At 57.4% G+C, this 22,175-nt stretch overlaps 1 protein-coding gene across 3 annotated transcripts in view; it reads right to left on the bottom strand.

Annotated features, from left to right (window-relative positions):
- CACNA1I (calcium voltage-gated channel subunit alpha1 I) overlaps nt 1-22,175 on the bottom strand; it is a 133,564-nt gene that overhangs the window by 12,533 nt on the left and 98,856 nt on the right. For all 3 annotated transcript variants that reach the window (XM_055374686.2, XM_055374684.2, XM_055374685.2), the window contains 20 exons: nt 19,318-19,469; nt 18,505-18,690; nt 18,071-18,188; nt 17,769-17,924; nt 17,184-17,277; nt 16,313-16,515; nt 15,188-15,658; nt 14,748-14,848; nt 13,782-13,905; nt 13,464-13,532; nt 12,700-12,884; nt 11,998-12,124; nt 11,616-11,741; nt 9,256-9,345; nt 7,404-7,596; nt 6,681-6,832; nt 5,327-5,436; nt 4,557-4,690; nt 3,615-3,685; nt 220-298 (listed from right to left, as the gene is read on the bottom strand). In XM_055374686.2, coding sequence (XP_055230661.1) covers nt 220-298; nt 3,615-3,685; nt 4,557-4,690; nt 5,327-5,436; nt 6,681-6,832; nt 7,404-7,596; nt 9,256-9,345; nt 11,616-11,741; nt 11,998-12,124; nt 12,700-12,884; nt 13,464-13,532; nt 13,782-13,905; nt 14,748-14,848; nt 15,188-15,658; nt 16,313-16,515; nt 17,184-17,277; nt 17,769-17,924; nt 18,071-18,188; nt 18,505-18,690; nt 19,318-19,469 — 2,941 coding nt within the window. The remainder of the gene's footprint in view (nt 1-219; nt 299-3,614; nt 3,686-4,556; nt 4,691-5,326; nt 5,437-6,680; nt 6,833-7,403; nt 7,597-9,255; nt 9,346-11,615; nt 11,742-11,997; nt 12,125-12,699; nt 12,885-13,463; nt 13,533-13,781; nt 13,906-14,747; nt 14,849-15,187; nt 15,659-16,312; nt 16,516-17,183; nt 17,278-17,768; nt 17,925-18,070; nt 18,189-18,504; nt 18,691-19,317; nt 19,470-22,175) is intronic.

The following is a 22,175-nucleotide window of genomic DNA, read 5'->3' as shown; positions in this document are numbered from 1 at the left end:
CTTGCTGGGGTGGCGCTGGCTCAGGACAGGCACCAACACCGGGGTAGGGAGGGCAGTTTTCCTAGGAGACCAGACAGCTGAGGGCCCTGCTGTAGGCATCTCCCCAATACAAAGACCCTGATGTGACGGGCTCAGGGGTCTCAGGCCTCCCCCGCCCCCCCAGTTCATCCTGCAGCCCTGCTGCACCCCCACCACGGGCCTGCTCTGGGAGTCACTCACCCAGCTTCCCAAAGAGCTCCACCCCAAGAGCAGCATAGATGAAGAAGAGCAGCATGAAGAGGAGGCCCAGGTTGCCCACCTGCGGGAGGACAGGTGAGGCCGGGTGGGGCTGGGGAGCGGGTGGGGGCGCACCAGGCCTGGGAAGGGTGGAGGCTGGGGCAGTGGGGTTGGGCAGCCTGTGGGTCAGAGCAGCTGTAACATTCCCCCAGGCTATGTGTCCACGTCTGCCACCCCTACAGGACCTGGAGGGCAGGCTGGGTCCAGCACAGGGCTCAGAATAACAAGAAAACACTTGTGCCACCTTTACCACAAGCTGCCCCGTTTCCAGCACTTAAGGTTCATGAGCTCACTTCCTCCTCACAATAATCCACGAACTATCTTTTATCCCCATTCTTCAGAAGAAGAAGGAGACAGACTGAGAGGTGACATCACTTGTCCAGAGTCGCACAGCTAGTAACTGGTAGGACAGGGGTCCAAACCCAGCAGGCTGGCCCCAGGGTCCATGCACACAATCTATGCTACACACCTTGAGTGGCTACCAAGGTTGAATGGATGGATGAACGAAGGGAAGGGAGAAGGCAGGAGGTCTCAGCTCTAACACTAGCCCCTCTACGAAACCACCGAAATGCACTTATCCCTGTCACTGTCATCTGCTGGTCTGGGAAATCTTCAAGAGCAAGAACACAGCTGCATGAGGTCAGATTTGCCTCCTTGGGCCAGCATGAGGCCTGGCCATAGAGAGGAGGGAAGGCAGGAATCACGCAGGCCCGTGGGCCCCAGAAGCCTCTGCAAACCCAGCCACCCCCGTCCCACAGCTCCTATGGGAGAAAGCGTCCCAGATTCCAAACCTAGTTCAAGTCTATCCATGCATTGGAGACCACCTTTAACTCATGCTATGGATAAGATAAGGCTAAAACACATGCTTGCCCTAGAAATGAAATATCTCTTAGAACCCTCAGAAGGCCTTAGAACCCTCAGAAGATGTTCACGTTAACTGCTGAAAAGTAAACCCCGTTAATCACCACTCCTCGAGTTTCTCCGCTCCACTCCAGAGCAGGGTTTCCTGGCCAGCTGTTCTACACTGCTAGTGTCTGACTAATTAAATGATGTTCCCTTCATTAATAAAACAAGCACTTACTGAGCACCCGTGAGGCCAACTGTAAGGCCCTGACCGCTGAGAAGGATCTGGCGTGGTCGCGGCTCTAGGAATTCAGCTTTGTGCCCTGCACAGGCCGGCGGGGGCAGCATCTCTTAACCAGGATTGCCGTCAGCTTTTCTATCTGTCCCCTCCCTGCTGTCAGCATCTCAGAGCCGGCAGGGTTGCAGCAGCCTCCTCACCAGCTTCCCTGCCTCCAGCCTCTCCCTCCAATCCATTCTCCTCCCAGCCGGCAGAGCCACCTTCTCAAAGGCAGCTCGGCTGCAGCCTTCCTTGTCTAGAACCCTCCTGTGGCACCTGCTGCCTGCAAGATAAAGCCCAATTCTGCTGCCCTAGCACTGAAGGTGTGCTGTGACCTGGCCCCCAGGGACCCCCCTCCCAGCCTGATCTTCCAACCCCACACACTCCAGCCACACAGAAAACAGCCCCACAGTGCCTTGGCATATTATTTTCCCTCCGCAGGGAGGACCCTCTATCTTTGCCTGTAAAATGCCTCCTCCCCACCCCTCAAAGCCCAGTCCATAGGTCACCTCCCCTGAGAAGCCTTCTCTGATGCCTCCTCCCTCTTCTTGGGGCAGTGACTGGTGGGAAGAGGCTGAAGTTTCATTTTCCTAGCACTTTACATAGAATCGAGGAAATGGCCAATGTCCATACAACAACATGAGCAACAGCAAATGGATTTTGAGGGGTAAGCACCATTTCACGGCCAGTGGCACTTGGCACGTGCTTCTTCTCAAGTGCTAATGCACTTGTAATGACTACCTTGGGTCTCCTGCTGGAGGCTGGGATGTCCTGAACATCTCCATGTGCCGTGCCCCATGCCAGCTCTGCACTGGATTTGGGAGTTTGGGTGGTGCTCTGACCACCCAGGGGTCAGAGCATGGGGAAGGGGAGTAGGAGCAAGGAGGCCAGGGAGGCCGAGCCACACACTCACCATCCCCATCCCTAGCAGCCTCTTAAATGGCACTTCTCATGAAGCAGGCCTCTTAAGTGCTTCATAAGCTTTAACCATCTGACACCTCACCACCGCCCTTTGAAATAAGCGCTTGAGGGAGCGATGCTTCACCATCATCCTAATTTCACAGGCAAGGAAACTGAGGCACAAAAAGCTAAGTCGCATGCCCAGGGACCAGGCTTTGCTCTCAAGCATTATGGCCCAAGCCGGGGCTCCAATCTACTTCCTGTCGGCACAGCCTGCAGCCCAGCATCACCCCCATCTCCCATGGGACAAAGTCCCCTGAAGGGATTTAGTGTTAGGAAAAACCACGTCTCTGAATGAATGCCCTTGCTTTCCATCCAGACCATGCCACTTTCCCTTTATACCAAGGCTGCTGGGAAGCTCACACCAAATTCAGGAACAGAACTCACCCGTGTCCTTAGCCCCGGTCCCCAAAAGAATTAGCTCTGCTTCCACCTTCCCTGGGCCATTAATCTTGTATCCTCATTTTTAATGTGCAGTATCTGTGCCTTGTATTTTAAGGCACCTAAAGTTCCTGATGACTCGATGAGTCATAATGAATAAATAAATGTGCCTGAGGCTCAGCTGAGAGCAGAGGCCACCCTGAGGGGAGGGGGAAGGGGAGCCTCAAGCAGTCAAGACAGCAGGGGAGGGAAGGACTGGGATTGCAGAATTCCCGGGAGGATGAAAAAGATGCCCTCTGTGGCCCTGATCACATCTCCCCTTTCACTAACCGCAGGGTGCGGGTAGAGCAACTTCCCTAACTTCTCATATCCCCACCTGGGTCAGGGTCTCATGCTGCCCCTCCTGGAATGCCATCTCGGAACTTCTCCATCCACACTGCCACCTCCTTCTGCCAAGCCACCCTTGGAAGTCAAGCTCAAAGTCCCCTTTCCTAGGCTGCCTTCCCTGATCTCCCCAGGGAGTGTCTGGCACTCTTCTCTCTCTCTGGAGCATGCTGGAGGTCCCTCCCCACATCTCCCTGAAGTATCCATCTCCCTCCACCAGCCTGGGGGCAACCAAGGGCACAATGTGGACCCTCAGTGCATGCACAGGGCTGGACACAGAGTGGCACTGGCAACCACGTGGTGAAACCGGAAGAAAGAGGCATAAAGGGACCCTTCCTGCCTCTCAGCCCCTGGCTCAAAATGCATCCCCAGAGACAGCATCTGCCCTGGCTCTGGCAGATGTGAGGAGAAGGGAAATCAGGGCCTTCATGCCCCAGGGCCCAGCCTGACACTGATGACCCCTAGGAGGGCTGCCAGAAAGAGTGGCTCTTACCTGGGGCAAAGCTTGCACCACCGTGTCCAGCAGGGCCCGCATTCCTGTGGCCATCTTCAACAGCTTCAGCACTGCGGGCGAGACCCAGCCCTGCCCACTCAGACCCAGGCCGGTGGGGACGTGTGTGTGCATGCATGTGTGCACGTGTGTAAACTTGGGAGAAGAGAACATGAAGGCACGTGCAAGCAGAGTCTGGCTCTCAGATACCACATTACAAGAATGTGGGTGCAGCCACAGGGTGAGTGGGGCATGCACAAAAACATGTGGACACAAGGCGTGGGTGTCACTGTAGAAAAGCCCCCGAGGACGGGGCATACTCATGGAAACTGAGGTCTATGAAGTGTGTGAATGGGTGGGCCATGAACTGTCACGGGCACAAAGGACCAGCGTGAGTGGCCACATCTCTTCTCTTCCCCTTTCGATAAAGAGGACTCTGGCATCACTCGCTGAGTTTCTGGCAGGCAGAAGAGCAAGAGGCACCTGGGCTCGCCCTGAGGCAGGAGGCTTTTAAAAGAAGTGTACGAACTACCTTGAGGGGAGGGAGAAGGGTCTCTGAAGACCGTGCGTCCCAGTCACTGTGTTTGAGAAATGCCAGTGAGGAACTGGAGGTGTTTTACATCTTCCCAGTTGGACTGGGTTCCTTCCCGAGACTGGACCCCATGGGTCATGGCGTTATAAGGAAGTGGGAGTGTGTGTCCATGTGTGCTATGCAAAGTTGCCTGTGTGTTGGGGGAGGTGTGTGCATACAGAGGGTGCATGCGTGTGTGTTGGCTGTGTGCCTCCCGGCTCCTTCTCACCCCTGCTCAGCAAGGAGCCCACCATGCCTGCAAACTCCTGCCCCCACCCCTCCCCACCCCACTCCTGTGTGTTCTCATCAGGCAATGAGGAGTCTCATCCCGCCCCTGCTTGTCCCCGTTCCCTGTCCCACCCCTTGCCCCTCACCTCGGGCAATGCGCAGAACCCTCATGATGCGGATGATGGTGGGATTGATGGGCAGGGCCGCATTGATCTCGATCTCCTCCAGGGTGATGCCCATGACTGACAGTAGCACAATGGCCAGGTCCAGCTGGTTCCATCTGCTCAGCCGTGCATGGGAGGGCAGGAGTGGGCATGAGGAGGATCCCTCTGGTTCAGACACACCTTAGTGGGGGGAGCCTCCCAGGTCCTCACCCTTCTATTGTGGCCCATTAGGCTGTGTGGCTGCCCTCCCTTACTAGCCCTTCCTAATGCCACTGGGTCCAGGCCCCTCTCTGCTCCCCATAGCCATCACTCCCTCAAGCAAGGGGCTGATCAGGCTAAATAAATATCTCTGGCCTCCTGCAGGAGAGGAGGCATGGACTGTGACTTCCAAGTCTAATCTTGAGCTGGCTGCTCTCTCTGTCTGGCCTTAGGCTAGTCCATCAACTTCTTTGAGCCTCACTATTCCCTTCAAAAAGTATTAGCATGAGGCAGACCCTGCTCTTCCCATAGGGTAGAGATAATGTACCAAAGATGAGCCAAGAAGGGCCAGGTAGAATGCCCTACGCCCATCAGATGATACCATAATTATTTCCTGTTCAGAGCTATAAGCAGCAGCTGGGGCGCCTGTCCATCAGTGCCTAGATGCTTACTGGTTCCCCTCTTCAGGCTGCTCCAGACTTCCCTAAGGTCAGGACTGCTTCTTCATCCTGCAGTCTACCCTATTACTGCCCTAATCCAGCCTGGCCACTCACCGGTCCTTGAAGAAGCGCCTCAGACCAAATGCCACCAGCTTCAGCACAGCCTCCAGCACAAAGACAGTGGTGAACATATAGTTGCAGTACTTGAGGGCTGTCTCCAGGGACTATGGAGGAACAAAGAGAAGCATGATCCAGGGCACATGACCTGCTCCACAACCTTCCTCCACTCAGAAAGTCTCTGCCTTTTAAGGAGAGAATTTAGTCCATTTACTTTTAGTGTAATTATTTATATGCTGCTTTTATTCTTTCCATCTTAATGTGTACTATTTATTTTATGCTGCTATTCCTTCTGTTCCCTTTTTCTTATTTATGTGTATCTGGTCGAGTTGGTACCTTTGGAGGCAATATAGGGTATTAATGAAGAGCTACTGAGCCAGACTGCCTACATTTGAATCCTGGCTTAGTGCTCACTCCATATTCACCTTATGATCTTGAGTAAGTCATTTCATCTTAGAAAGCTGGTATGCAAATTAAATGAGCTGATAGTTCAGTGCTGGAAACAGAACAATACTTGGTAAATGTAAGCTATTAATATTCCATTTTTCCTGTTAATTTGGAAGTTCTATAATTATTGTTTCATTCTGCCAATGGTTATCTTTCTTTTTTCTGCATTCATAATATTCCTCTCCCATCATTTGAAATAAGGTATTAATTTCACACCTGGCGGCTCTGCTTCCCTCTTCTTCCCCTCCAACTCCATCACAGTTTTTAGAATGCACTTGCTCCTCACATGCCCCTCACATACCTGGTCTGCAACAAGCTGGGAAACGGTCATCCTCACCCACCCCCAGTGTTTGCCTGAAATGGTCCTTCCACCCTTTTGCCTAGTCTCCATATACCCAGGTAGTAAAGGAGGCTACATGGTAGGCTTTGAATGCAAATCTAAGTTCCAGACCTGGTTCCACTACCTATGGCTGAGTAATTTGGGCAGCATATTTAACCTCTCTAAGCCTCAGGCTCTTCACCTATAAAATCGAGACAAAGGATTCCCCCTGCCAGCCTTAGGATTGCTGCAAGGATTAAAGAGTTCATATATGTAGCGTGCCTTGCAAAGAGTCAATATTTAACACATCACAGTCATTGCCACCCATGTGCAAGCCACGGTCCAAATCCTGCCTCCCTGACCCACCTTCCCTCTGACCGTTCCCTTCCAGACTCTGAGCTTCCTGAGGGCAAGCTTGTCCGGCACCTCCTCCCACTGCAGTGCCCAGCATAGAGCCCAGCATGGAGGGGCTGCTCACATCCTGCTATCAGCTAACCCCTTCCCCACCCTATCCCTGGGGTGGGGTCCTGCTGAGACCCCACCCTCACCTTGTAACCTTGGGCTGGGAGGCAGACCAGGGCTCACCGTGGGCTGATTGTAGTGCTCCAGGGACATGGTGACCACGTTGAGGCAGATGATGAAGGTGATGAAGATGTCCAGGTAGTGGCTGGTGCACATGGAGTGGATGAGCAGCCGGGTGTGACAATAGGTGGCATAGTAGGGCAGCCGCTGGGCCTCTGCAGGTGGTGCAGGGGGAGTGGCAAAGACCACAGAGGGTTGGGGTCAAGGGAAAGGGCACAGAGCACAAAGGACAGAAAGGTGGAGGAAAGGGAGGGGGCAAAGAGGAAGATGTTGATCCACCCCAGGCCCTGGGATCAGTGTTAGATCTCCTCCACCCAGCCAAAGCACCATGAGAGAAACTGTGGGGAAGGGTGACAAAGAAGGCAGGACATTCATTCTCTCCATCTACCCCAAATGAGCTTGTGGCAGGAGCTCTGGGCCTGCCTGCTGGGAGGGCACGTTTCCCATGGCCCAGGGCACCCAGGGTCTGCCTTTGCCCTATGCCTGGGCTGAACCCCCAACAGCCTCACTCAGGTTGGCAGTGGTGTCAGCCATTGGACTCTGGGTGGACACTGATGGGGCTCAGATCCCCTGGACAGGAAGATGCTGGGAGAAGTGGCTGAGCCCTGGGCACAGGGGCTGTATCTTTTGTTCCCTTCCAGCTCCAAAGGCTCAGGAGGCTGGGGTCAGGCCCAGGCAGAAGGGCTTAGAGCTGGGTGGCCACGCCCTCCACAGGCACCCACTCACTCCGGCGCTTCTTCTCCAGGCGCCGCAGCCGCTTCTCCTCACGCCGCCGCGCCTCTTCAGCCTCCTGGTGCTGCCGGCACTTGTGGAAGTTCTCCACCACGACACCCACAAACATGTTGAGCACAAAGAAGCTGACGATGAGCAGGAAGGAGATGAAGTACAGCAGCATCCAGGGATTGTGGTTGGTCACAGGCTGCAGGGGAGTCAGAAAGGGCTGAGGAGGCTGATTGGGCCCTACAGGGCCATGGGGAGGTGCCCATCCTGGCTGAGCCTCCATGGAGTGGGCATGTGTTGAGCCTGCCTCCAGGAAGGTGGCTGTGAGGTCTAAATGAGGCAGCAGGTAAGAAGTAAATACCCTGGGCATGGCACAATATCGTCCTCAGCCAAGAAAGCCACCTCTCCTTCCCTGCTCAGTGGCTGCCTCCTGGAAACATCTGTCTTCTTCCTCTCATTAACCTATCCATTCATTCACCTATGCATGCATCCATCCATCCATCCACCTATCCTCCCACTCACCCACCCATCCATCCACCCACCCATCCATCCACTCATCCACCCATCCATCCATTCACCCATCTATGCATCCACCCATCCATCTACCCACCAGCCAGCCAGCCAGCCACCCATTCATTTATCTACCCATCCATCCATCCACCCACCCATCCACCCACCCATCCATCCACCCACCCATCCATTCATCCATCCACCCATCCATCCATTCACCCATCCATGCATCCACCCATCCATCCACCCACCAGTCACTTATTCGCCCATCCAGAAATAAGGCAGAAAACCAGGCGGCCAGCAGAGGGGAGAACTTGGATGCACAGATTCCTTGGTGGAATCCATGTATGCATGTGCATGCGTGCACTGGTGGGGGTGAGGAGACAGAGCAGACAAGGAAATAGAGAAAGATGCATCCAAGTGTTCTCATTCCTCCCACACAATACTGCCACCCCCACATCCAGCTCCAGAGCCTTACTGGGTGGGACCCATGAAGCCAAGAGCCAGAGGTCCATTACCGGCCTGGGAGTTGCACACAGCCCTGCTTCCACCGCTGAGTGGGCCCTGTCTTGAGCTAGAGAATCTTTCTGTTTCTTCTCCCAGTGACCCCTTCAGTCTGGACACAGCCAACCTTGGTCAGCCACACGTCTTGCCTAAAGTCCCCACCTAGCCCCAGAGGGACCCCTGCTACTCAGGGGTCTCAGAAGCCAAGGCTGAGTCTCTTCCCTGACCTCCTCCACCCAATCCCCCTCCCCAAATCCATCTTCACCCAGCAGCCCTCAGGAAGCTGCACTGACAAGCAGACCTGACAAGCAGGGACACCACTCTTGCTGTAAGTCCCTCACTGGCTCTCTCTGCCCTCAGAATAAACTTTTGCCCCTTGTCATGGCACGCCCGGGGGCTTGTAGACCACCTAACACTACCTGCCTCCTCTCCCACCTCATGCCTCTCTCACTTTCTACTCCTGGCTCCCAACTCCCAATTCCCTAAACACATCACTCTCTCACACTCTGTTCCTCTACCAGCTGGCTCAGCCCCTCTTCTCTGCCTGCACTTGGTTCTCTATCCACCAGGCTCTGCACCCCTCCAGGCAGGAGCAGCTCAGATGCCTCTTCACACAGAGTGGGGGGATTTGCCAAAGCAAATGGAACGATGATTTACGCTACCCAAGGAGGGGCTGTAATGGTGAAGATTCAGGCCAGGATGTGAGGAGTGGGCTGTGCTGACAGTGGGGAGACACTGGGGCTGTGGATCTCATTGGCACCAGTTTCAAATTCAAACCACTGGGCCCCAAGGACACCATGTTCCTCCCTGCATCAAGGCTTGGCCTGGTCCCAGTTACACCCACCTGCTGGTCCACAGCAACAGCATCCAGTCCATTGTACATGATGTTCACCCAACCATCCTTGGATGCCAGGACAAAGAGGGACATCAGAGCCTGGGAGACATGGGGAGGGGGAATGCAGGGGTGAGGACTGAGTGACTCCAGCTGTAGCCACCCCTCCTCAGCTCTCTATTCTTCTGCCCCTGGGAGGCAGAGGGACAAAGAGGTCTTCTCTGTGTGGCAGAGCTGTGCCCTCGTCCAACAAACTTTCCTAAGGACCTACTATGTGCCTGCCACATACTCTTGTAGTTACTGTTATAGAAGAAAAAGTGCTGGACCCACGGTCCTGGGTTTTGGTCTCAGCTCTGAAATTATCCAGCTGTGTGATCTTGGGCAAAAAAAAAATTCATGAACTCCTGTCCCCTCACCCACAGAATGGAGCTAACAAATACCTTTCTGGCAGGTGTGCTGGGAGGGCCAGCTGAGGCTCAACCAGACAGTCCCTGCCATCCTTACTCCAGTGGGTAAGACACGCTTGCCCCAGCATCTGAAAACAGGAGCTCGTGAGAGGAGTCAGGAGCCCTGGGTCAGAGCCCAGGCTGTGCCACTCACTGGCTATGTGATTTGGGGCAAGTTCCTTGATGTCTATGGGCCCATTTCCTCATCTGTAAAATGGTAATAATTCCTCTCCCTGGTTTTGAAAAGGAGGTGGTTCCCAGAACACAGCCACCCAAGGCTCCCACAGAGATGGCAGATCAGCATCCTCATGTCCCTTAAGTGAGTTCACATCTGGTTCTGCAGCACCCAGCACAGAACCTTGCACACAGCAGGTGCTCAGTAAAGGTTTTCTGAACTGAACTTGAGCACAGCCTCCTGTGCCATCTTTGCACCAGTAGTTAGTAGGTTCACAAAGGGTCCCATTTCATCTGAAACTGCCCGGAGGTTATATGTCCTACTCAGGAAGCCCTCTCCCCAGGGCAGAGGTGGTCACACCCCCCTCTGCGCTCCTGCCACTGTGGGCCAGGGCATGGGGTTCTGGAATGAGTCTCTGGCCCTGCACTGGCCCCTCCTTCCCACCATCCAGAGCACAGACCCCTTCCTCTTCCCTTCCCAGGTGGGAATGGTGCCAAAGGTATCCAGAAAGTGTTCAGACCCAGGAGCAGGGAAGGCAGAGGAAGACCCCCTGCCAAGGGCACAGGAGGCTCCTACATTCCAAGGACCTGCCATCACTGTCCCTGTTGACAAATGAGGACACTGGAACAGAGGGTCTGGCACTTGTCTGAGGGCACACAGCTGGTAAGGGCCACTGAGGAGTCAGAGGCTGCAGGCCAGGCTGGAACCCTCCAGGTGGCTCCGAGTACAGAGAACACCCCACGCAGGGTTCCAGGAGAGCCAGGTAGACCCAGAAATGCTCCAAAGGGGCGGAGCTGGCACTGGGGCAGGGCCCATAGGTGAAGGGGGTCAGGAGCATGGGCACAAAAGGCCCCTGGCTGGTTCCCCCTCAACTTCCTAAGACATCTTTTCCCCAGGAGGGCAGGGGTAGTGACTGTCCTGGTTCCTGACACCCTTTCCCTGGGCACTCACTACCCCTCCAAGGCCCTGTGGCTCCCCTCCCAGGTGCCATTGTGGGGCAAGCCCTCCAGTGGGATCTAGCTGGAGGCTGCCCATCAGCCAGTGGGGGACGAGGGCCTGGAGCCTGCTCCTCCCTGTGTGCCCTGGGGCAAGGCACACCTACGTCTGGACATACCTGGCCTCCTGGGCAGGCCCTCAAGAAATGAGAGCAGGGAAGGGGAGGCAGCCAGCCAAGGGCCCTCACCTGGGGCACTGCCCAGATGGGTCACACCTGGCAGGCCCTCAGGAGAGGAGACCAAGGGAAAAGCAGACACCAGGCAGGGGTCTGCCTGCCGACAGAGCAGAGAGCAGCGGTGGGTGAGGGGAGAGAGTACCACCCCGGGCCAAGGGCTTGATATCCTTTCATCTCGACCGCAGCCTGCCTGGCAGGCTATAACATTCCCATTTCATAGATGAGGAAACTGAGGCTCAGGGAGGCCACACCTACAGAAAGTGGCAGAGCTGGATTCACCTCCAGGACTGCTTGATTCTAAAACTCCTGTCAGGGGTCCCTGGGTCGGGGGTGGGAGCCAAGAACCAATGTTCACAAAGCACCTACTAAGTGCCGGCATTTGCTGGGCACTCTGCCCACAGACTCTCTAAGCCTCATCCCACCTGAGAGGTGGGATTTTGCAGAAGAGGAAACTGAGGCTTGGAGAGGAGAAGTCAGTGTCAGTCCTGGCAGTGCAAGACAAGCCAGGTCTGTGATTCCCAGAGCCACTGGCATCCAAGAGAGGGGAGGGTCTGATCAGGGCTAGGACGGTGGTGCTCACCTGGCCCAGGTTGTCGAAGTTGTATTTGTGATGGACCCAGCGGTAGTTGGCGGCCATGCAGTCCGAGCGGTTGGTGATGTTGCGGGTGTCCACGCCCAGACAGTGGTAGAACTTGCCCTTGAAGAGCTGGGGAAAGGGGGTGAGGTTGGTGCTGTCACAGGTGAGGGTTGCAAGTCAGAGAGGAACTCGCCTCTCGATCGCGTTTACTCAGACTGTCTTGTGCTCAGTCATCTGGGCCCATGTCTGTCTCCCTCCCTGGAGGAGGAGCCCACAGCTGGCAAGGCGCATGAGGTCGGAATGTGGAGTCTCTCCCCTGGCTGTCTGAGACTTCCTTTTCCCCAGTCACAGAGCCCAGTCCCTACCCAGACTGGGCACCCCTCACCTGCACTCCCAGGATGCCAAAGATGATGAAGAAGGCACAGCAGATGAGCACGATGTTGCCGATGGGCTTGAGGGAGGAGATGAGTGTCTCCACCACCAGCTTCAGGCCCGGCGCCCGGCTGATGACACTGAGGGCAGGGAGAGGCCAGGCACACATAATCCCTTGGCCAGGCCAGGAGGCAGCCCCTACTCAGCCCAGAGTCACCAGGGCTGAGTATCCCAGGGCATGAGTCCCCAGGGCTCACCAGGGCTGAACACCCTGGGGCATGAGGACAGTCGCCAGGAATGCAGAGAAAGTGGCCAGGCAACCCAGACACGGGCAGAGCAGGAGGCAAGCTGCACCCAGGCCTCAGATCTACAGCAGCAGCAGGGTACCTGCCCTCACCCCTCACTGTGCCCAGCTCCTCGGGGTCCACACCACACCCTGGTCTAGGGACTGATGCCCAGAGATGGCAACGAGCCACTCAGGGACACGCAGAGTGGGCAGCAATACTGGGGTCCAGCTTCAGCCCTGCTCTTCCAGCATACCCCACCCCCAGGGTCTGCAGACCCCTCCCCCGGGGAACAGCTCAGGGTGTTTGGCACTCACTATTGGAGGACCGAGTGGGCGGGTGGGGAGGGTGGAGTGAGGGCCCAATTCGACCCGTGGCTTCTCGGTACAGTGCATGACACTTTCCCCCATCCGCCCAGGAGGGGTCCTCACCGCAGGGGGCGTAGGGTGCGCAGGAGCCGCAAGACTCGGAGGACCCCCAAGATCTTGGCTCCCCCGGCTGAGGCCAGGGACACCACGATGTCGATGATGGACACGAAGACAAGAAAGCCATCCAGCACGTTCCAGCTGCTGCGTAGGTACGCCTGCTCGCCGAAGTACAGGCCCAGCGAGACTACCTGGGGCGGGGGTGGGGCCGGGGTCAGGCCGCCGCGGGAGGGGCGGGCAGGTGGGCGGGGCCAGCCGGACTCTACGCGAGGGGGCGGGGCGAGGCCTGATCCGCTTCGGGGAAGGGGCGGGGTCCTGCAAGCGGCGGGGCCGGAGGGAAGGGGAGGGTTCAGGCCGCCCTCTGAGGGCGGTTGATGGGCGGGGACAGGGCAGGGTCAGGGCCCAGCAGGCCGCCCTGTTAGGTTCCCGGTGCCTCTGGCAAATCCAATTGAAAACTGCCCGCCCTGGGAAGCGCCCCAGACGGGATGCTTCCCCTGCGCCCCACACCTCTAGCAGGTGCCTCCATCACACTCAGTGTTCCCTGCACCCATCTGTCTGGTGGGGTTGTGACTCCTGTGAATGGGGACGCAGCTGACCCCCTCTGGGTCGCGGGAGCCCAGCCCAGGGGCTGGCACCCAGAGGGGTGGGCCATGGGGCTACGAGTGGAATGAAGCCGATGGCAGGCGAGTGACAAGCTGAGGCAGGGGCTGACCCAGGGCCAGGGGCCCGAGCTGGGGCTAGCAGGGGTGCCGGGTGAAGCCGGGAGCTACCTTCAATGTCATCTCGCCCACGAAGATGGCCGTGAAGATGTAGTTGGACACGGTGAGAAAGATGCGTTCCTGAAAGCATCGGGAGATACCATAGGCTCAGGGGCTCCCAGAGCTGCCCGGCCACTGGCCAGCCGCTGCTTTGGCCAAGGTTCGTAGACGAGAGGCTGCCACCTCTCAGTTCACGGAGGCTTTCCCCACCCCAAAGGCAAACTCCCTGTCCCACCTCCCCACCTTGGTGAGGTCTCCCTGCCCCCCTCAGCCCTGGGGAGTTGTCCCTTGGCCTGGCCCCTGCCCTGCCCAAAGGCTACAGCCACTCACGGTGCTGCCGGCCTCGATCTGAGGCCGCTCCAGGGCGATGGTGATGCAGTTGAGAAAGATGAAGGCCAGGACGACGTAGTCGAAGAGCTTGTGGGCAATAATGGTCTGACACAGGACCCGGAACCTGGGCAGGGTGGGCGGGGGCTGCCTGAGTGTCAGCTGCCTCCCACCCTGGCCAGAAGGAAGGCAGCGGGCCCAGGCAGCAGTGCAGACCACGCTGGCTTCGAGGAAGCAACCTCTATCCTCTCCTCTGGCCAGGTGCCGACTCTACACCTGCTCAGGGTGCCCACCTGGCGCTGCCTCCTCTGACCATACACCCACACCACGAGGTCACCCACCTTTCCCTGGCACTCGAGGCTTACCCAGCCCAGATCCCTGAGCCTGTCAGGAGGATACCACGCTGCCTAGTACCCTCTGCTTCTGCCCCAGGCCTTCCCTCAGGCTGCTCCCTGCCCCTGCACCAGGCTCCTCCTCTTCACAGCCCCTGATGTGCCTACTGGAATTCCACCTGCCTCCAGAGCCCAGCACAAAGGCCTCCTCCTCCAGGAAGCCTTCTGATGTCCCCTCAGATGCAAGCCATACAGGCTACTTGAGAATGGTTCAACCTGGTGCCCAGCACAGGGATGGCCTAGACTAGAGGAGAGCCCAGGAGAGCCTGGCCACCAACATCCGTCTTGCCTAAAGTCCTCGCCTAGCCCCAGAGGGGACCCCTGCTCCCCAGGGATCTTGGAAGCCAAGGCTGAGACTCTTCCCTGACCTCCTCCAGCCAATCCCACTCCCCAAATCCATCTTCACCCAGCAGCCCTCAGGAGGCTGCACTCTCCCCTGGAGACCCCCACCTCTGGGCCGGGAGGGTCCGCTGTGGTCTGGGAGAGTGCCACCAATGGCCTTGCCTGGCTTGGCAGAGATCCGTCCCTCCCACGTCACCCCTACTCTAACCCTCACCCCAGGCCCGGCCCCGCCCACCTGTTCTCGGGAGAGAAGAGGTAGACAGACCAGTCTTCGCGGACCTCGCACCAGTCGGGCTTATAGACGTCGATCATCTTGCGGACGCGGAAGCACAGGGTCTAGCAAGAGGAGGACGGAGCGCGGGGGTCAGCGATGCGCAGGGTTGCCGGTCTCCGCCCATGCGGCCATCGCGCCAACTGGGGTCGCAGGGTCACCTCCGAACTCTCTGCCCCCCGGGGGCAGTCAGGGAGGGCTTCTCTCCCAGGAGCCGGCCCAGCTCAGGTGTGGGCAGTTCTGGCCCCGCTCCTCCTGCCTCACACCTGAAGCCCTAGCCGCTCCGGCCACGCCCCGGCCACGCCCCCCGTGGGCCCGCCCGCTCGGGCCCCGCCTCCTGGGGCCGCACCCGCTTCTGTCCTATCCCACTGCACCAGGTCCCCTTCGGCCCCGCCCCCACTCACGTAGTCGATTTCCTCCTCATCCTCCCCGCGATCCCCGCGGTCGCCCATCTTGGTGAAGACGTCCTTGGCGATGCTGGGCATCCTGCCATTGCAGTCCTCATGCCCGGGGGCCGGGCCTGCCGCCCTCCAGGCGGCCCGGGGGTGGGCGCCCACCGTGGGCACCAGCTCGGCCAGGTCCACCGAGTCCCTGTTGTCGAGGGACAGCGTCCGGCGGTGGTGGCGGTGGCGGTGCGCCAGATGGGGCCCGTGATGAACGTGGTGGGCGTGCGGGGCGTGCAGGGGTGCGGCCCGCGGCGGCCCCTCGTCCGCGGCAACCTCGCAGACCCGGGCGCCGCCGCCGCGCTCCGCAGAGAGCAGGGACTCATGCTCCGCCGACGGCGGCTTGTGCTTGAGGCTGTTCCAGCTGGAGCGACGGCTGGCCCAGGCCGCGCTGCGGCCCCATGGCCCGTAGTAGGAGCTCCGGGAGCTGGACTGGAAGGAGTTCCCGTTCGGGTCAGCGCCCCACAGGCACACCCACAGCTGGGGCACCAGGTGCCCAAAGGCAGCCTGCACCCCAGCTGTGGCTCTAAGACCACCCACCTGGCCAGCGGGTGATGGAATGGGCTTGACCCTAGAGCTCCTCTCCCTGTCCCACCTCACTCCATCCACATCCACAGGGACATGGGGGCACATCCACCCAGAGGTTACATCCCCTCCTGCCACCTCACTTCCCTTGAGGAAGGTACAGCAAGTTAGGGCCATCTTCCCATTTTGCAGGTAAGGAAACTGAGGCTCAGAGAAGGGCAGTAATTTGCTCCTGGTCACACAGCTTGGAAGTGGCAGAAGGTGGATTCAAGCTGCATTCTGCCTGACTCCAAAGCCCAGCTCTTTTTACCCTACACATTGCTGCTGAGATGAAAATCCAATTCTCTGCACCAGACCCCACTGGCACTAAGCCTTCATTTGTTCCTTATTGCCAGGTCCCACTCTGGCACTGGGCACCCAGGAATGCAACAGACATGGCCCCTGCCTGACTTTGGCTGGGCACCAGCGTCTGAGGCTAGACTGGCAGGTACCTCTCTTCAGGGCCCCTCCACACACACCCCAGCAGGAAGCACCCGTCCAGAGCTCCCCACAAGGACTCACCAGGGAGCGCTGGTCATAGCTCATCCTCCCTAGAGACATGACGCTGCTCTTTCGGGAGCCCAGGGCCAACAGCATGGGGTCCGGCTGCAGTGAGAGTCGGGGGGCAGGTCCCGCAGCCCCAGCAGGACCTAGGTGCCCACCCAGTGGGAGACTGGGGTCCAGGTGCCCATTGGGGGTCATGGGGATTGGGCAGAGCTTGGGATCTGGAGGAGTGAGATGGAGACAGGGAGGGACAGATGGCAGACAGGACAGAACAACAGCAAGGGAGCCACGAGACAGACAAACAAGGAAGGAGCAGAAATGGAGAGCTTTTCTGAGGAGGCTTCCTCTACCAGGAAGTCTTCCTGGTTGCACCCCATCACAGTGCCTCCCCTTCGCCCCACCTGCAGGGCTCTTAGCTTTATTTAGGTATGTGTGGACCCCTTGCCTTCTGTGCTCAGGACCAGCCTGACACCTCACTCCCATGCCCACTATGGGAAACAAGGCAGGGACTGTCCGCCCCAGTTACCGAGAAAGACACTGGGCTAGGGTTGGGGGATGCTTGTTCCAAGATGCCCGGTAGTGCCAGGCAGGACCAGAACCTACACCTTGACCTAAGGCCCCAAGGCTCTAACCAAGGGGCCCTGGTATGTGGAGGGATGCAGTGGGCTGCGGCTACCCCTGTGCCTAGAATCCCAGGGGTCCATGGATGTCACTGACCTCTTTTTGAGATTTCACATTTTTTCCAATTATGAATGTAAACGACAAACCATAGATAAATAGCAGTCCCTGAGCCTGGGCTTGAGGGGAAGTCAGACGCTGTACCCTCTGCCCACCTGGATCTGTAGAGAAGGCTCTGGGCTCTCTAGGTGACAAGCGAGGGCCTGTTTACCTCCGCTGCTGTCCAGGCCTTCCTGGAGCTTATCAAACTCCTCTGTGTTGGATGAGCTCTGGTCCTCGTCCGAGTAGGAGCGATTGGCGTCACCCTGGGAGAGCATCCGTCATGTTAGAATGCAGGTCAGCCCAGCTCCTCCCTTCCCAGCTCCCTCTAGAATTTTTCTATGGGTGTTTCCACCGCCATTTTACAAATGGGAAAACTGAGGTTTGGAAAAGGAAAATGAGATGCTAACAAGAACCTAGGTCACAGCCCTACATCTGCCTGACTGCAAGTATCCCCAGAGCCTTAGAGAATGGAGGGAGCAGGGCCCAGAGTCCCTAATCTTGGGGGATTTCGAATCTCAGAGATGGAGAAGCCTAGTCCTACATCCCTGGTGGGGAGCAGGGATGGCAGACGCAGTCTCCATTTGCATGCTTCCTATGATGAAGAGCTCACCACCTCATCAGCAACCCCCTCCTTTAGGGATAGGTTGCCTGCTAGAAGTTTGAATTGCAGCCCTCCCCCATCCAGGCCACCTCTCCCTCGCCCAGTCTTTCGCAGGCCCTGTGGGGGTGCTTCCTCTGCCAAGACCACAGTCACCTCCGCCTGGAAGCCCTCCACCAGGATGGCCACCAGCAGGTTGAAGAGCACATAGTTGCCGAAGGTCATGAGGGCGACAAAGTAGAGGGAGGCCCAGGGAGAAGTGGAGGCCATGCCATTGTAGAGAACGACGTTCCAGTCCTCCTGGGTGAGGATCTGTTGGGGAGACACAGTTAGCCCTGGGTTACCCCTAGTCCAGGGCTAGGCTCTACAAGGAGGCATGGGAGTTGTCAGCCCCGCCCCTCCCAGGCCTACTGTTCCATCGCTTCCCCAGCAAACATGAACACACAGCGGCCACTCACCTGGAACACAGTGACAATGGCCCACAGCAGGGAGTCGAAGTTCTTCCTGTCAGGCACCGTGTCTCCAGTGTCCGTGCGGAGGCTGAACTTGCAGCCAAAAATATGCATCCCAAGGATGCTGGGGAAAGGATGGAAGAGGCTCATCGGACTCACATGCACCAAACTGCCCACTCACCTTGTTTCATTCTCAGTCAACTCAGTAAAATGCAGGGCAGGGGGAGGCGGGGCAGCGTTGGTCCCATTTTACAGAGGTGAACACTGAGGCTTAGGGGGTCATGCTTGCTGAAAGCCACAGGTGACTGAGGGACAGTGTCAGGCTTCATACCCAGGTCCAGGTGGCTTTGTCCAGAGAAGCACAGTGGACCACATCCCCCAGGCTCCCGCCCACAGCCCCAGGAGGTGCTGAGGTATGGCCCCCAGCGGGGTAGGCTCACCTGAAGATGAAGATGAAGAGCATGAGCAGCATGCAGAAGGTGGCCACGTTGTCCATGGTCTTCATGAGCACCACGAGCTGGCGCCGCAGGGCAGGCATGAAGCGCACCAGTTTCAGCACGCGCAGCAGCCGGAAGGTCCGCAGCACCGACAGCCCACCGTCCGCCTGCCCCACAATCTCCCAGATGCTGCGGTCCCGCAGGGCAGGCCCAGGGTACAGGTAGGAGGCAGCAGTAGGAGGCCAGAGGGAGAGGAAGACAGAGGGAGAAGGGAAAACAGAGAGACAGAGCTTCCATTCATCCATCCATCCGACAAATATGTTGGACGCTGCTCCACGCCACAAGCTAATCAGGGGCTCTTCACCTGGAGTCCATGGACCACCACCACCCCCACAAGAAGTCTCTGGCTAGAATCCGGAGGTCCATGGATGTCGCTGTCCTCTTTTTGAGATTTAACGTGTCTTTTGGTTATGAATGTAAACAGGAAGCCACAGAGAATTAGCAGTACCTATGGCTTTGTGGCAATCAAAGTAACTGGTGTCTTCACGTCACGTGACAGCCGATGCAGTTGTTTCCTAATATTATTTATGCCCATCCCTTCCTCGGAATGATAGCAGTCACAGACGCGCTGCTAGATCGTGCTGTTTAACTTTACAGAAATATGTTGCTAAATCACAAATGTTTGACTGTTTCGATAATCGTTTCAGTGCAACGGGTTTCCACAGCCATCTTATGTCCTTTATATACTGGCTGGGGTCTTTGCAGTAAATCTCCCCCCGAGGCACTCTGCTGCCGGGTGGGTTGGGGGAGGGGTACCTGATGATGACAATGATGCTGTCGAAGATGTTGTAGGGGTTACGCAGGTAGTCGAAGAGCCCAAATGCAGCCAGCTTCAGGATCATCTCCAGGGCAAACATGCTGGTGAAGACCACATTGCAGATCTCCAGGATGTTGGTCAGCTCCTCCGGCTGTGGGGCATTGGGGTGGGGAATGGAGACCCAGTCAGGCCAGAGGGCAGCTGTGGATCCCCTCTGGACACCCATCCTGGCTGTGTGACCCTGGCAGGTGGGTGTCCTCACCACACCTCAGTCTCCCCACTGCCCCATGCACAAGGCCCTGAGGGCCCCTCTCAACTCTGCTACCTTGGGGTCCTGAGAGGTCTGCTGAGATGGTGAGGGTTGGGGGACCCCACAGCGCTGACCTTCCACAAATTTGGAAGTGAGGCTTGTAGCGCACTACCAGGGAAGTGTTCTGATACCCATTTTACGGATGAGGAAAAAGAGGCTTGGAGGCCAGCCTGAGGTCACACGGCTAAGATGCAGAGCAAGACAGGAAAGCAGGACAGGCGTCGCTAGACGTCACTAACCCATTTAGTGAGCACTTACCACGTGCCGGGAACCGTTCTATGCATTTTACAGCCATCACTTCACTTAGCCCCTCACAAGAACCCATCTGCAGGCAGGCAAGGACACGGGTTCACAGGACGCCAGTCCCTTGCCTGAGGCCACAGAGCTAACAAGTGGTGTGGCCAGGATTTGAACCCAGGCAGCCTGGCTCCAAGACTCCTGTCCTTAACCCCCGCCCATGCAGAACTTTTCTCTCCCCTTCCCAGCAATGGCCGTCTCCGGACCAAGGGTGGCTGGGGACATCGCGCCCCATGAAAGGAGGGTGGACACAATGTACCTGCTGCATGCCAGGCACAGTCCTGCACACAGAGCACCCGTGGTGGCTCTTAGCACACCCAGCAGCTCTCGGAGGAGGACATTCAGACCCAGGGAGGTTAGAGGACCTGCCCAAAGCCACTAGTTGGTCAGAGGGAGACTAGCTCCCTCCCCCAACAGCTGTGGAGCCTCCCTCTGCTCCCAGAGCTGTTTATCCCTGGTTTTTAACTGATATCCTGCAAATGGCATTGTTCAAAGAACGCCAGTGTTCAAAGCAGGCCACACGAGAGGCCACGACTGGGGGCAGTGGGGGAAGTTGGAGGGGTCCGGGTTTGGTTTGGACATTAAGTGGCTCTGTGGTCCTGGGAAAGTTGCTTCCCCCCTCCTCTGGAGTTTAGTTTCCTTATCCATAAAACCACGGGGTCGAGTGAGGAACCAATTCATCCAAGCCTTTCCTCTAAGGCTCCTACGAGGCCCAGCCCCTTCTCTCCCTGCCACGGCTCCCCTGGGACTGCTGAAGTGTCTGGTGTGTGCTCACTGTGGTGCCAGGTCATCCCTGCCTGAATCACAGAGAAAGGAAGCACTGTCGTTGAGACCTGATTTGACGCCCAACACAAGTTAGCCTCTCCGTTTTACAGATGAGGAGACTGAGGCTAGGGAAACTGGGAGGGGGAATGACTTGTTCAGAGCCACCCAGCAAGGATGTGGCAGGGCAAAGGCAGGGCACTGAACCAAGCTGGACTCCAAACTGCTCTCCCGTTACACCACATGGGGACTGCAGCCAAATTCATTCATTCATTCATTCATTCATTCATTCAATCATTCATTCATTCATTCATTCCTGCATGGCCACCACAGATTTGAATGACATGATGTGCTGGGCTCCAGCTACCAGGGTGGGCAGTGGTGAGGGAGTCAGCGCACCGTCCCTGCCTTTGAGAAGCTCATGCTCTGGGGCCAAAGCCCAGTAAACCAAGTTAACAAACCAAGCCAGTGTGTGCTGACGCCAGGAAAGCGGGGGGTGGCTAGGGGAGCAGTGCTAGTGGGGTCAGGAGGCAGCGACATCTCAGCAGAGACCTAAAAGCTAAGAGAGAGCCGGCGTCAGGGAGCAGAGAAGGGTGTGCAGGTGGAGGACCCAGCTGGCTGGGAGGTGGGAGAGCAGAGGACAGAGAGCAGGAGCCCCCGCCCCCTCCATCAGCAACAGGGAGCCGCAAGGACCTGACTCTGACTCCATGTGGGTTAAAAGGAGGACGGAAAAAAAAAACAACAACCCAAGCGCCAGCTTCCAGCCTGATGCCTGGGAAAGCTAATAAAACCGCCAGCTCCTCTCAAGCCCAGATGAAAGGAGGAGGCCCATTTCCATCTGTAATTACATCTGACTCAAGAAGTCATCCCAAAAGAGGAGCAGGACCCTGAGAGGGACCCTCGGTGGGGAGGACTGAGCCAGGGTCCAGATGCTGCTCAGAGCCAGCAATTTGCCAGCCCAGTAAGCGATGTCCGCGGAGATGAAAGCTGTAGGCGCTGACACTCCGTGATGATGATCAGCTGGCTCCAGCCGCGCGCACCACGCACACACTCCTACCAGGGATGCGGGGAGCCACTGCCATCCAAAAGGTCACCCCGCGCCTCCTCCTCCCTCACAACAGATGTTCCTCCATTCAGCACACCTGTTAATCTTTTTCTAATGGACCATCCATCACTCCTGAAAGCATTTCTCCGGGACAGAGACACACAGATGAATATAGACACAGCAAGTGGGAGCCCAAGGAGGAGGGGACATGGAGAGGGAGGGGCGGAGATGGGCAGAGACAGACAGACAGACAGATAGAGACAAGGGAGTGAGGGGCAAAGGTGGGGCATGGAGAGACGGAGACACGGAGAGAGGAAAGCAGGGACACGGATGTGAAGAAGGACCAGGACAACGAAGCAGTGACACCATAGGAACCATAGATACGGCCAGAAAGAGACACAAAAAGAGCAGGCAGACAGACAGCAGGACAGACAGACAGATGG

Source organism: Gorilla gorilla, chromosome 23, assembly GCF_029281585.2.
Source record: "Gorilla gorilla gorilla isolate KB3781 chromosome 23, NHGRI_mGorGor1-v2.1_pri, whole genome shotgun sequence".
Taxonomy (NCBI): domain Eukaryota; kingdom Metazoa; phylum Chordata; class Mammalia; order Primates; family Hominidae; genus Gorilla; species Gorilla gorilla.
This window is presented reverse-complemented; position numbering and strand designations above follow the sequence as displayed.